This window comes from Arctopsyche grandis, chromosome 4, assembly GCF_051622035.1.
Source record: "Arctopsyche grandis isolate Sample6627 chromosome 4, ASM5162203v2, whole genome shotgun sequence".
NCBI classification, from domain to species: domain Eukaryota; kingdom Metazoa; phylum Arthropoda; class Insecta; order Trichoptera; family Hydropsychidae; genus Arctopsyche; species Arctopsyche grandis.
The window spans coordinates 11,809,857-11,823,581 of NC_135358.1; the positions used below are offsets into that span (position 1 = coordinate 11,809,857).

Genomic DNA, 13,725 nt, shown 5'->3' on the forward strand with positions numbered 1-13,725 from the left:
CCGTCACTGAACGGCTCATTTTAAATTTGAAGAACCCCAACTCGACACAGTGACCACCACCACCACCACTACTACTACCAACTCGTAATGTATTTTTCAATGAGAGAAATTCAGATTAGGCACACCATCTTACCTCCGACTACCCGAGAGATACCCAATCGAGAATGGAAAAAAAATCCGCCGTATATATTTCATCATCCGATCATGTGTGTATGTATGAGTGCGATCAGGTCACACACGACCGGGTCGTGACTTGATCCCGGCCCGCCGGTCAAATCCCGGCCCGAAGGCGGTCACGACATCAGTGCGTCCCTGTCGCACTCGTGGGGAAAAGCTCGAGTGCGAGTGAAACGGGTAGAGGCCTCGGGTTAAGGTGGACCGAAGTCCATCTTAACCCGCACCCAAGGCTTCTGTCTCGCTTTACGGCGAATCGATTGATGGACGTGTGCAGTGGTGCGAGCGAGACGGTCGTATGTGCGATTGATGCGGTTCGCCTGGGGCCACGACTTTTTACTTTTTCAGCTGGCAGCGGTGCTTCGAGGTATTTTATTTGATATCTAGATCATTCGATCGGACGTGGATTGTGTGCACTTAATTATTTATTATTTTTTAAGTGAAGGAAAATTAAATTTAAATTAATTTCCAATTCAATGACCTATACAATCTTGTGAAACTCCCAACCTAAATAAATAGGTACTACATATCATGACAGTTAAAAGCATTGTAGTAACAAACGTATGTATGTATATGTAAGTCGATACTTTGATATAATTGATAGGTATAAACTACAATTTATTATGCATATGCATTATTTAATCATCGCTTAAAATATAATATATGAGCTTTTCAAAAGTAAAATCGACCAATTCAACAAGAGAAAGCGCGTATAAAATCAATGATTTGTGAAATAAATTATACAGATTCAAATATAAAAAAATAAGTTCGAGTTTAATCTACATATATTTATATATATGTAATTAAAGGAATGCACACATACATACATATGCACATACAGGGCCGTATAAAGATTTGCCTGGGTCCCGAAAAAAGCTTAGTTCTGGACATTTTTGTGGGAAACGACTCTGTAATAAATATTATGCTTTTTCGACGTTTTAAATAGTTATTAAAGAAAAAGCATGCACCGCAGACAATTTTTTTTTAAGTTAATTTTTTGATTAAAAAAAGCCTTTCTAAATTTATATATGTAGATATCAATGTAGGAATAACCAGAGAGTTAAGATTCTTTATGTGCGATCGGTTTAAATTAGTTTTTTTTTTATATTATACACACACACATATGTACATTCCCAACTCAAAATTGATAAATTTGTAAAAAAAAAAGTAGAATTCTGGAAAGCTCATATAATTAATACAAAATATATATATAAAATAATGCAAAAAAAAATAATATACAGAAAATTTTTTCCAAAAAAAATTTTTTTTTGGATGAAATTATTTTGGATATTTGTGGTTATATCTAGAGTAGTAATATTTGGAAAAATAATTCAAGGATATAATTATATAGCTGTAAGAAAAACGGCGTTTTCCACGGGTTTAAAGAGTTAAATGCTACATCATCTACATATGTATTATATACATATATATATATATATATATATATATATATATATATATATATATATATATACATATATATATATATACGCAATTATTATACATACATTCACAAACTAGTTATTAATTTACAACTAAAGACCCGCTTAGCAGAATTTTCCAGTTCACAACACACTTTAAAATTCGATTCCATGAAAAATTATCCTTAATGTATCGCAATTACATTAAGTGAGAGTTCCTGAAATTTTCAAAACATCTTCAAACACACGAGATAATAATCATAAGCTCGTCAATGCAAAGTGACGACACGTGTATAACATGTGTCGAATACTGATAAATAATAAATAAATAAATAAAAAATGAAGGTGGTGCGATACCTGTCCACGGTAGTGCGAGCGCGGTGTATGCGGCCGGTAGAGTGCTCATTCCTCTCGGGCCTCTTTAAATTATAGGTTCGGTGCCAAGAAAGTGGTTTGACCCTCGACGCACCTGACCGCGGGCCCTCATCGCAGTACCCCTGCCAGAACCGGAACCGGAAGACCGGCACATGAAACAGTCCAAAGGAGGCACAGCCCAACACTGAACCAACTCCTGAACCTACTACATCCCCGTACAAACCCACCTAGATGCAAATCCCTCTACTCAAAGCATCGATTTGATATTCCCTTGTCAATTACAAATACAAATTTGTACCATTTTAACCATACCAAGGATATACTTGGTCGAAGGAAACATAAAAACGACACCGCAACATTTCCATTATGCTTGTTTTTGAATACTAAACTATGAACATACCTAGAGGCACAGTTCAAATACCTATCATTGTAAAATGATTTAAAAACACATCTAGATACATATGTATATACTTTCATATTCTATTTAACAAATTCATACAATACGTTCTCGTCATGTTTTATTGCTTTTTCTATGTACGAATTAACATAGATTTTTTTTTTATATAAAAACCGAAATGAATTTATGTATGTTGTGATACTGGAAAACCTGAAAATTTTCTTTGAAATTGTCACTTACTCTAATTGTTTATTTTATAAAACAAAATAATGAATTAGTTATTGGTTATATATGAATTAGTTATTGGTTATGTATGAGTTAGTAATATTAAAATAAAATAAATAATAAATTCGTATGTAAATTTTTGAATAAATAAAAATATAAAGTCAAATGAATGAAAAAAATGTTAGTTTAAAGAAAGTTCAAGAAAACGAGAAAATAATGCATGTAATGAAAATGAAGACCATATGTAAATCATCATAATTGGATTTTATAATTGTGTGCCCATAAGTAACGCCGCAACTTTATTAATCAATATTCAATATATCAAGATTCGTTAAATCAGAATTGAAGATTTAAATATACTATAAAAATGAATAGAAAAATGTTTCACAATTCAAACAATTCCTGAACATCGGATAATTTAATAAAGCAAATATTAAACAATCCAAAGACAGTGATTTTTTTTTTTAATTTTAGCTCAAATGATCATATGCTTTTAAAGACATTGACACAGTAAGTCGCTTCGTTGCTTAATTGATTGTATAATTTTAAATTTGCACATTAAAAATATAAAAGAACCAATTATGAAGACTTGCGTGTGGTCCGAAAGTAATTAATTACCTTTGACTTACATACACACATCTACAATCAAAAAAATAATCACACACATGCAATTTCAACGACTAATTTACAAAATATAATTCAACAGAGATATATTCAACAGTAATTATATTGCTTTCGAAATAAAAATTTTATGACACATGAAATTTTCCTTAATTCAAACGAGTAGGTATAAGTTAAGAGCGGTTCTTCGAATCATGATATGGACCGCAACCTTCGCCGAATCCTTATCGAAAAAAAATAGCATTTTAAAATGCAATCGACATTGGGAAAGTGAGCAGCGGAGATTTTTCTAAATCTTAACACATTCACGGGCGGAGTATCGTGTGTATCCCATTAATTTTATGCGGCGTATGATTAATGTATCCCATCAGCACTGCCTATTAGTAACGAAACGTATAATTGATGATGGTTTTTTTTTCATCACAACAACAACAACACACATTCGAATTCCTAGAGTTTTCATAATCGATACGCGCACAGTGACTCTTTCGTCCCAGTCGGTGCACATTGAATCGATAGATGTACCGAGTGCACGTCGTGAGAGGAAATCCCATGGAAGAAACGAGAGGCCAACCATAAATTTGCTGATGACCAACTTTCTCCCGGTTCGTTCAGTGCCAACCGATTCCTGTTATTCGATAATTCAAACTGGATTTTCTCGCAACACAGAGAGAGAGAAAGAGAGAGATAGAGAGCTTTTCGAGCGCTCAATACCGCCATTTAAATTAATGCGCTTGCAAACGGGATGAGACCACATGCTATAGGTACGATTGATTCCAATTAATTTTCAATCAAAATAAATGTACATTTAAATCTGATATGTCCAACAAACGTCTTAGCGCAGTAGCATTAGAAAGGAAACGATTTTATGATTTTTATACGACCAATTAAATAAACATATAGTAACTCAACTCACTACTAATAAAATAAAACACTAATAGAAATAATAAATAAATTGCATGCATACCAAAATAAACTTCATATTTTAAAATAAATATAAATAAAATAAATGTATACTACCTCAGTATATTTTATATTATACGCATAAAATAAATCAATCTTTTTGTAATTTATTTTGATATAATCAAAGGATTTTTAGAAAGAAATAAAAAAAATGTTTTTTGTTTAATATTTTTGTAAAGCAAAAACGATTTTATTTTTTGAAAAAGAACGAAAAATTTCATACAAATCTAATAATAAAGCTTTTGTTTTGGTAACGAACTACATAAATTCAATTAAAATATACAAATAAAATACTGATACGAACGAGATTCGAATTAATATTACAATAAATAAATCTCACAGCCTCAATTAATACAATCACGTATAAAAATCTTATCGTCCCTACAGATATAACAATCGTTATTAATTACAATATCTATGTACATACACCGTAATAAATCTCACCGTCTAAAATTTACAATATATTTTATATTACTTATGAACCTAGTACTTAATACAAGTCAAATTTAATTGAGACTATGAGTTAATATTGTATAACATAATATTTTTACGTTAAATATAAATCAGTGATTGATGCGTTTGCACGCCAGTAGGGAAACCGTCCGCTTCCTGTTTGAGCGTTTCATCTCTCTTATCTCCACCGAACCCAACTCTATTCTAACTACAACTTTGGTCAACCGTTTGTTGCCGATGGTTCGATTCAAGGTGCAACGCGAAACTAAAACCCGATTCAGTGTGCACAGATTGATACCGCCATTGACAAGTTTCCCATTGTTCCGATCTCCCTTCGACTCTATGTACGTATAAGCATACCTACTAAGGTGCAAGTACCTACGTTGGAGGTGTGAGCTGTACTTTATTTTGTATCGCTCTGTATATAATGAGTAGTGCGGTATGGGAACAAGTGCTACGGCGGAACAATGGACTAACACTTGAAATATGGACCTGCTCCTAATGATAAAACTCCGGCTTTGTGTATGGCGAAAAGTTGCTAGAGTCGCCGTGCTGGAAGGAATTCGTCGAAACGAGCACACGAGGAGTGCTCGTGAAACCGGAAGATAGTCTGGAGCTACCCATGAAACTGCCATAGCTCATAGGAGAGCTCAAAGATGAATCTAGGGTGGAATAGTAGCCAGACGATACGTTTTTAGTAGGTATTGGCTGGGCGGGTTCTTTGTACGAATCTAAATGTTGTTTGACCAAAGTTAATACGTCGGAAGCGTTGGTTAAGGAGGTGAACTGCGCGCATACTCTATAAAGCAAGAGGGACACGTCGCCGAAGAGTGAATCGAACATTTTACCTGTTGTGAAGAGGACGATCGCCTTCAGGCAGGAGTATTCGGCCGAGTCGACGTGGAGAGCTTTCAGCTTCTCGACCTGCTCTTGGAATATCCTTATGTGGTCCATGAAAGCGACCACCCTGTCTGCCGCCATGGGTGAGGCGTGCAGACCGGCAGCCGCCAGAAGGGGTGCCACGTGCAGCGGCATCGAACACTGGGATGCATTTAACACGAAAAGTTCTGACCACACGAGTCTGAGCAATGCCACTTGGTCGGTCACTTGCAGTTCTGGAAAGAAGGGGATGTTCCTCGCCCACTCGACGGCAGAGAACAGCAGCCTGGCTGCCAACTCGCATATGTTGTCTATGCCCATGATGTTGTTTGGCTGCATGCATTGGCCATGTCTCGACGTCGGATAGGGCTCGGCCCTCAGTAGCAGCGATATGTAAGAGGAGAGGTAGGAATGGCCGTTGAGACCAGCGGCGGCCAAAGGGTCTGCCCCGCTGAGGAACTGTCCGGTAACTCCGAGAGCACTGCCTTGCGATGGAGGTACTCTCCCTCTCTGTACAGCTGTAACAAAATAAAATTCAACGTTAATTTAAATTAATTTACATATGTGTATGACTAAGGCAGCCCAAGCTTTCGAAATTTGCCAAGTCCATTATGATATGTAGAGGTAGGATAGTCACAGTGCTATCCATTGTTCGGAAAACCTTTAACAATACACGGTCCCCTCAGGCTCCGGTGACTAATGATATGATATAGAGATCAGCGGGATGCTTACTGTAACCTGGATTCACTTACGAAAACATAAGGACAATCTATTTCACCACCCATTGCTCAATACTAAACGACTGTACTAAAGTGCGATGTAAAAAAACCCTTTAAATTATATTTGTACTGTTTGAATAAAAGCACAAAATGTTGATTACATATAAAACTTTATTATTAAAATTGACACAAATTGTAGGTAAATTAATTGTGATTAGCTCAGAAGTCAACGTTAACTAGTCAACGATTGGCATAGTCAACCGTATATTTATAAATCCACCTTTTAATCGAATTTCCTAATGCACATTATTCTATAATAGCTTGTTCTGAGGAGTTTGATAGCTTACTTTACAAGATATTTAACAACAATTACAAGCATTACAAATTTACTATGTTGTGATAAACTCTTATTGTATCGTGAATACTAAGACCTTTTGAACCCCCCGTGGTATTTATTAAGATTGGATATATAATTTTAATTGCGTTATGGATTTTATTTTCCATATACATATCTATTTAAATTAATCACAAGAAAAATATCAATCTGTCTCGTTCTTAATCGATCCATTTAACAAACAAGCAACGGTGAATTATAAAATCATTATGACAATAAAATGACAGCAAATAGTTGATAAAATAGATTGTTGTTTACCGAGATTCTTTTACGGCATCATTTATCGACATATACAAATCAATAAAATATTTAAAAAACGATGCAATCGTAAATGCGAATAAGGTCGAGATTCTTTTGCAGCCGCGCGCTTAAGGAATGTCAATCAAAAGCGTACACTTTATCGCAGTTGAAATGCACTTGCAACTTGAATGCTCAATCTAACATTATGCAACAACGGTCATTACGATTCGATTGGTCACAATTGCACTAGTCAATTATGATAAAACCAACTATTATTACAAGACGATTTAATTTGAATCTAACTCTTTTATTGATTCGCTTGGGTTTATTTTAAAAAATGACCGCTCGTCGATGTTTCTTGAAGAATTATGTACGTATTATGTAAAAATTTCATATGCACATACATACATATGTATGCAGAAAAAAATTTATATAATATAAAAAAAAGTAATATATAACGTTTATAAATAAATATTCAAATTGCAAATTACTGTATTTGGATTTTCCAATTATGTGTGCTTACTTAAATTGATTAGCTTTGTTCGAATTGTAATGAAGACGGCGGGCATTAAGAGACTATTTTAGTGAAAATCAAAATGATTAATGTAATTAATTACCAATAATCTTGAAAATGTTTAATACCAAGTTTGCGTGTTTAGGTTTGAACGTTGCATCAAATGTTTGACAAATTGCCGACCAGACAACAGCTGCAATGTCTCAATCTGGCGTTCTCCATCTCGTTTCCATTTTATTTCCATCCATTATCTGTTTCAATCAAAGACTATTTATCAATGACTGTTCTGGTCTATTCGCTCGTTGCGATTCCCATGTTCTGAAGCCGACAGCAATTAACCCATTTCTGCCCGGTGCAATCTTGGAAAAATATGCACACTCGTGTGACGCTCGTAAATTTGTAGCCTTAATCTAATTATAATTGATGCATCCAAATGTATGTGCATATATATGGTAGGTGCGTGATAAACAGCAAAAATAACGCGACAAACGTTCGTCATAATGTTTGCAATCGAGAAAATTGCACAGATCTGAGTAAATTCTGGGTTAATTTTACTGCGTAATGAATACGCAAAATGAGACGCTATGAGCTAATTCAATTCTGAATTGACGTGTCAATATATGTACATATGTATGTATATACGAGCATAACCGGTCGACGTCCGTAGTATTACAGAAGATGAAACATAGATCGTCAACTGACAGCCCGCAGGCAAAATATATTTTACGAGTCAATTACGTACGAGCGATTCGTAAAGCGTGTAATTAAATTACAATTTATAATGATACATATGAAGAGTGACATGTTGAAGTGTTGTAGCTCAAAAATTAAACTTTGAATATGTTTTATTAATGAGGAAATATATTCACATTCAAATAAACGTATTATTTTTGTAGGCAAAAAATCAATCAAATAAATACAATCGAAGCGTGTAAGCGATGCTATTAGCGGAAAAGCTTTAATGGTATGGTTTCGTTTCAATAAAAGATAATTCATTTGATCTGCCATATATCAGTCGAATGGACCGATAAAGAGGTGCTACAACTCCACCTGTTCCAGTGGTTTTCCACGTGGCCAATAAGTGTCGATAATGACGCGCATAAATCAAAACTAGACCGCAAGGTTCTACAATTACCTTCGCGCAATTTCCGTTATGGAATTTAACAGCTAATAGCTCTGGAAAATCTATAAATATTAGTCCAACTAGTAAAGTATTCGCTTTTAAAAATAAAATAAAAAAAGTGTTTCTTAGAATGGTGACGTCTCTGCATAGTATGTAGTATCGTTTTAACGACAAGTTTTCGAAACGAGCCACGTTTGACGATTTATTCGCCTTGTTCTCAGGTATTCTACGCAACATAGATTAGATCGTATTTAAAACGCGATTATTTAGTGTCGCCATCTAATTGAGACGTTAGCCTGACTTACGACCCCTGATAATCGTAATAAATATACTGTAGAACCCGAAAATAAAGTTGCGCGATACACGATCGATTTCACGCTACACCAAAAGAAGAAAAAAAAACTTGAAACAAAATTGTTTTACACAAATGTGGCACTCGTGCATCATACACACAGTAAGATTACGCTGATTTATTGTAAATATAATACAGAAAAAAATATCAAGACATGATGTATGGGACGTTCGTGTGTGACAAACTCGAGACTTTTAAGTTTTATATGTTTTTGCAAAAAGTCAATGCGATTTATTTGTCCGTTTGGGCTTGTCTTTCAGTCGTATATTGTACGACAATGACAAACTTCTTTCTTGTAAAATATCAATCGAATTCGTAATTTTTTCCGTGCCGACAATACAATGTAATATTTCGACATCGATCGCGTGTAAATCACTTTTGAGAATTTTATACAAAATTAATAGATTTCGATCATGAATTAAATTTGAATTCATTTAAATATTTATGCAAATATTTGCCCATCGTTAATTTAAGCAATGATCACGCGTTTTCGAGTAATAATTTCCCCGACATTTTACGAAGGCTCTTTTACGACGGCTTTGATTGTTTTAGTATATTATAAATGAGTTGACATTTTCAATATTCAAATACACAGTAATTAAAGCAAAAATCATCAACTAATCCGACATAAATTTCCAAACATTAACTTAAATACATATTTTAATTTTGAATATGACGATGAATTTTATTATACATATTACTATTTTTTATAACAAAAACCATTATTAAATAGACATTGATTGAATTGTATCATGAATTACAACACATTATAATATATAATACAATGTAATTTAGATAGTTAATGTATCATTCGCAAATTATTTAATTACTACAGAGCACTCATTATTATTGTTTTCAATATTATGTACTTTCCAAATGGTCCTTGAATGAATATAACACTTATAAAAAGACAATAGCATTACGAAATCAAGATTCACGTCTTTTCTTAACCTTTAAAACTTCGACAAAACAACTTTACTTTGAAGAAATGCGCTATCGTATATGTACATACATGTAAGTTGTCGGATTCCAAGCCGATACATACAACTCGTATAAACCTAGAAATTTACGATTGCAACGGAACAATGTCCGAAAATGCACCTGCACTGCACCATAAGCCACATAATGAGATGCAACATCGACTTGCATAAATATCAGTGTGGCGTTTATATCGAATCGGGTTTCAACGATCGCCTTATTTATGGCTTTCACGAATAAAAGGCTTATCAGATATTTTTTCATTCCGGTACATTCATTGGGCACACGAATAAATAAATAAATAAATAAAAACCAACAAAGGTGTTATTATTCAATGCCCGAAAATGGAAAAGGCGAACCGCACCGTTCATATTTATTGCGGTCTTTATTGAAAACGTAGAAATAATCATACGTACAAATTTACTACGACATATACGAGTACTTGCATAGTAAATATTATACAAGCCAGAGGCTCACAAAGTTCCCTATCGACTTTTAAGATTCTGTCATGAATTATCAATAGATGCAAGTCGAAAGTATCATCATATGTGTTACACAGGTTCACATAGAATGCAAGTGTGTCAGCGGTGCAACGAGCAGATGCATCTGAGCGGTCAATAGACGTATACAAGGAGAGTTCCGTTTCAACGGTGCAATTCAAATTGATAGCGATTCTAGGTATATAACCAGTTCGGGTGTTTTATTGTCACTTTAGATACATCCAATATCGAAGCTCACATTTTACGACGAAGTAATCGTGACTCTCGCGCGCATTGACGAGTCCCGTCATTCGTTTAACCGGTTAAATCAATTATCGGAATTCGACTTCTATATCGAGGAGTGTTGTCAATGCGTTCCCCAGTCGACGATGACGATGTGATTTGGATCGGCATGAGACGAAATTATTCCGATCGTGAAGAAAATCCATTCCCAGTGGATAACGCGGTGTGAAATCGCATCTAAAAAGGCACGTAACACGTCTTGTTGTGGACGAGAATGGTCACGGATCAATTCTCATGTCTAAAGAGTGTTTGTTTATTCCCCTAAATAAAAACGATTTTATTTTAAAAATCGGATACGACTTCAACCGCAATCAGACTATTGATTGATTTGTGGCTTTGGTTAGCATTGATAATCCATTTCAAACTTAAGCGTATCTAAACTATTACTGCACTCGAGTAAAGAAAAATTGATTTTACAACCAAATCAAGGCTATTCCTAACTGGGACGGCATTCATTCACTTGTTCCACATACATATATCCAGCAGAATAGACTAGTGATTGGCATATAATGCTTTGAACAGAGTGGTCACGGGTTCAAATCCCGCTGGTTTTTGCTGGCCAGATCTTGAATGTGTCACTCCAGGTCGATCGTTTCTTATCAGAGTTTGCCAATTTATCTGTTTTTGATTAATACGGTTCCAACAAATTGGCAACCTTAGTCATTTTCTCGCAAAATCTCGAGTTTCCAGCAATCTCGAATTTTGCTGAATTGTATAAAATGCTGAAAATTTACAAATTTACCATAAATGTACATATGTCTGCGGATATTAATTGCTATGTATTTATGTACTTTGTATAATACTAATAATATTTGTATCAAATGTACAATGTTTCAGGTCAGGAAGGCACATTGGGGTTACCTGTTAGACCTTCCTGGTATAAGTTAAAGATAAAATTAAATTAAATACGTGAATTTTCTCCGGGTATATTATAGGTATTTTCACGCTGGATTTACAAATGTTACTGGTTGTGTATAATTAGAGCGGCTTTTTATTTATCGTCTCCACTTTGCGGTGGTTAGGTCGGTTGTACGACACGTTGACAGACAAGATTTAAAATACAACGTTAGTGCAGCATCAGGTCGTCGCTAAACTGCGATAATGAGCTTGCAATCCCTCTCGATCACTATGATTTCGTTGGCTCGGTGTTCGAGAACAGGTTTGACCGATCGAAAGTCTCCAGCATCGCTCTCATCGTCGAAAAACACGAGTGCATTACGGATAAACGAGCGTAAAATCGAAAGATGAAAATGCCTATTATGAGCGAATTTCCACCGACATTATAACGCATCGGATACTCACGACTTTTTCAAAAAGCGCACTTTGTATTATGTAAGTACACCTAGGGTACATCCATACATACATACGTAGAATCGAATTTTTGCACTTCGTGGCGAAGACGTTCTATTTCACAATTCTGTATGAAAAGTATATATACGACGCATAATTTATACGAATAGACAATGACAAAGATACGTATGACTACTGGTGGATTGTCGTGTTGGATTGTGTCGAAACTAACCTTATTTGCATTCGAACAATGGTCTGAAATACGAAACGGCGCAACGTCTTATTGTGGTCGATATTGAAACGGAAATGTTTTCATAACATTTTCGTATACTATTATCTTTTTTTTATTTAATCACCACTTAATGATTTGATTTATATCGAAATAAATAATATAATATAAGACACATTAATAGAATTACGTCTATATACATCACAGGCCCCCAATGATTTTTGAGTGATACCTCATTTTTTATAAAAGTCAAGTGACCCGCGACCCCAATACAATTGAAAAGTAAATTTTTAAAGCATCTAAAATATATAAACATTATGTAATGACTTAATTTTAAACATTATTTAAAAATGGATTAAAAATGAAAATTGTGTTATAGTCGATATTTTTTTTGGTTTATTGATTTAATTAAAGACCCCACAGATAACTCTTCGCGACCTTATTTAGATTCGCGACCCATTGGTTGGGAACCCGTGGCTTAGATATTGAATTTAAATATATACATACATACATATGTGCATATCCATATATGTATATATTTATTTTTTTTGATTAATCTTTACAATTTTTAATGTTAAAATTTTTACGTGATTTGCGACATCAAAAATTACATCATCGATAATAATTTATAGTGAGCTTTCAAAAAAACACTAAGAATTTATGATTTCCCAAATTAGTAGATTTTCAATATTGATTCCCCTGATTTAATAACATATAATTATGACCTTGAACTATGTATTTCTAATATAAGAATGGATACTTTCAGAATCTTAAGAATATTTTTAAAACGATCAATATCAAATAATAGTCTAAATTATAGTAACTAGTCAAATACATGAAATTAATGTTTTAAATTAAATTTATTTTATATATTTTTCTTTTGCCATTTAAGTATGTTAAATGACCTTCGGGGGTTTCTTTTGAAATAAATTTATAAAATATAATTAAAAGATTTCAAGTAAATAAATCAAGATTGAAAATTTTCGACGCAGCATTGAAATCATGAAAATATGTGTAATAAATTATCCTTTTATTGACGGGCCTGAAAGCTTCATATCACTTTGTCTTAAATAATACATATTTAATCGAAACCACACAACGTGTATGAATGAATATGTTGTACATATAAGCACTTTTTGAGTTACTCTCATCTTAATCTGCGTATGAAGAATGGTCGCGTATTCGCCGCGGTCAGTTTTAAAAATGAAATATTACACAAATTTTTCCTTACAGAAAGAGAAGAGCCGACGCGTACGCGTTATCAAATAACGCTATATAGCCCTTTTTACGTTGAAATATGCGCGCTCTCGGACGAGCGATAATGACCCTTAATTTCGAACGAAATAAGGCTCGCGAATGCGCGCACTCGTGTGACGCCGCAATAAAGATACGAATCTGTGAAGAAAAAGCTCACATAATTTTCCGTTTCTTCGTGAGCTGCGAGCAAAGGTCGCGTTTGGAGCAGCTACTTGGCACTGACGATGTTGACCTCTGGCGAATTTTCGAGACTTGAGACCTTTCGATTTCGAAGCGCATCGAAATGCGTGATCACGCATCTAAATGCATACATGTTACACTGGATGAAGATAAGAACCG

At 34.4% G+C, this 13,725-nt stretch overlaps 1 protein-coding gene across 2 annotated transcripts in view; it reads right to left on the minus strand.

Moving 5' to 3' along the window:
* svp (COUP transcription factor 2) overlaps positions 1 to 13,725 on the minus strand; it is a 110,848-nt gene that overhangs the window by 56,536 nt on the left and 40,587 nt on the right. The window contains exon 3 of one of the 2 annotated variants that reach the window (XM_077428973.1): positions 5,478 to 6,026. In XM_077428973.1, the coding sequence (XP_077285099.1) occupies positions 5,478 to 6,026 (549 nt within the window). Of the gene's footprint in view, positions 1 to 4,336; positions 6,027 to 13,725 lie in introns of those variants that run through there. The other variant, XM_077428972.1, reaches the window with a different exon arrangement.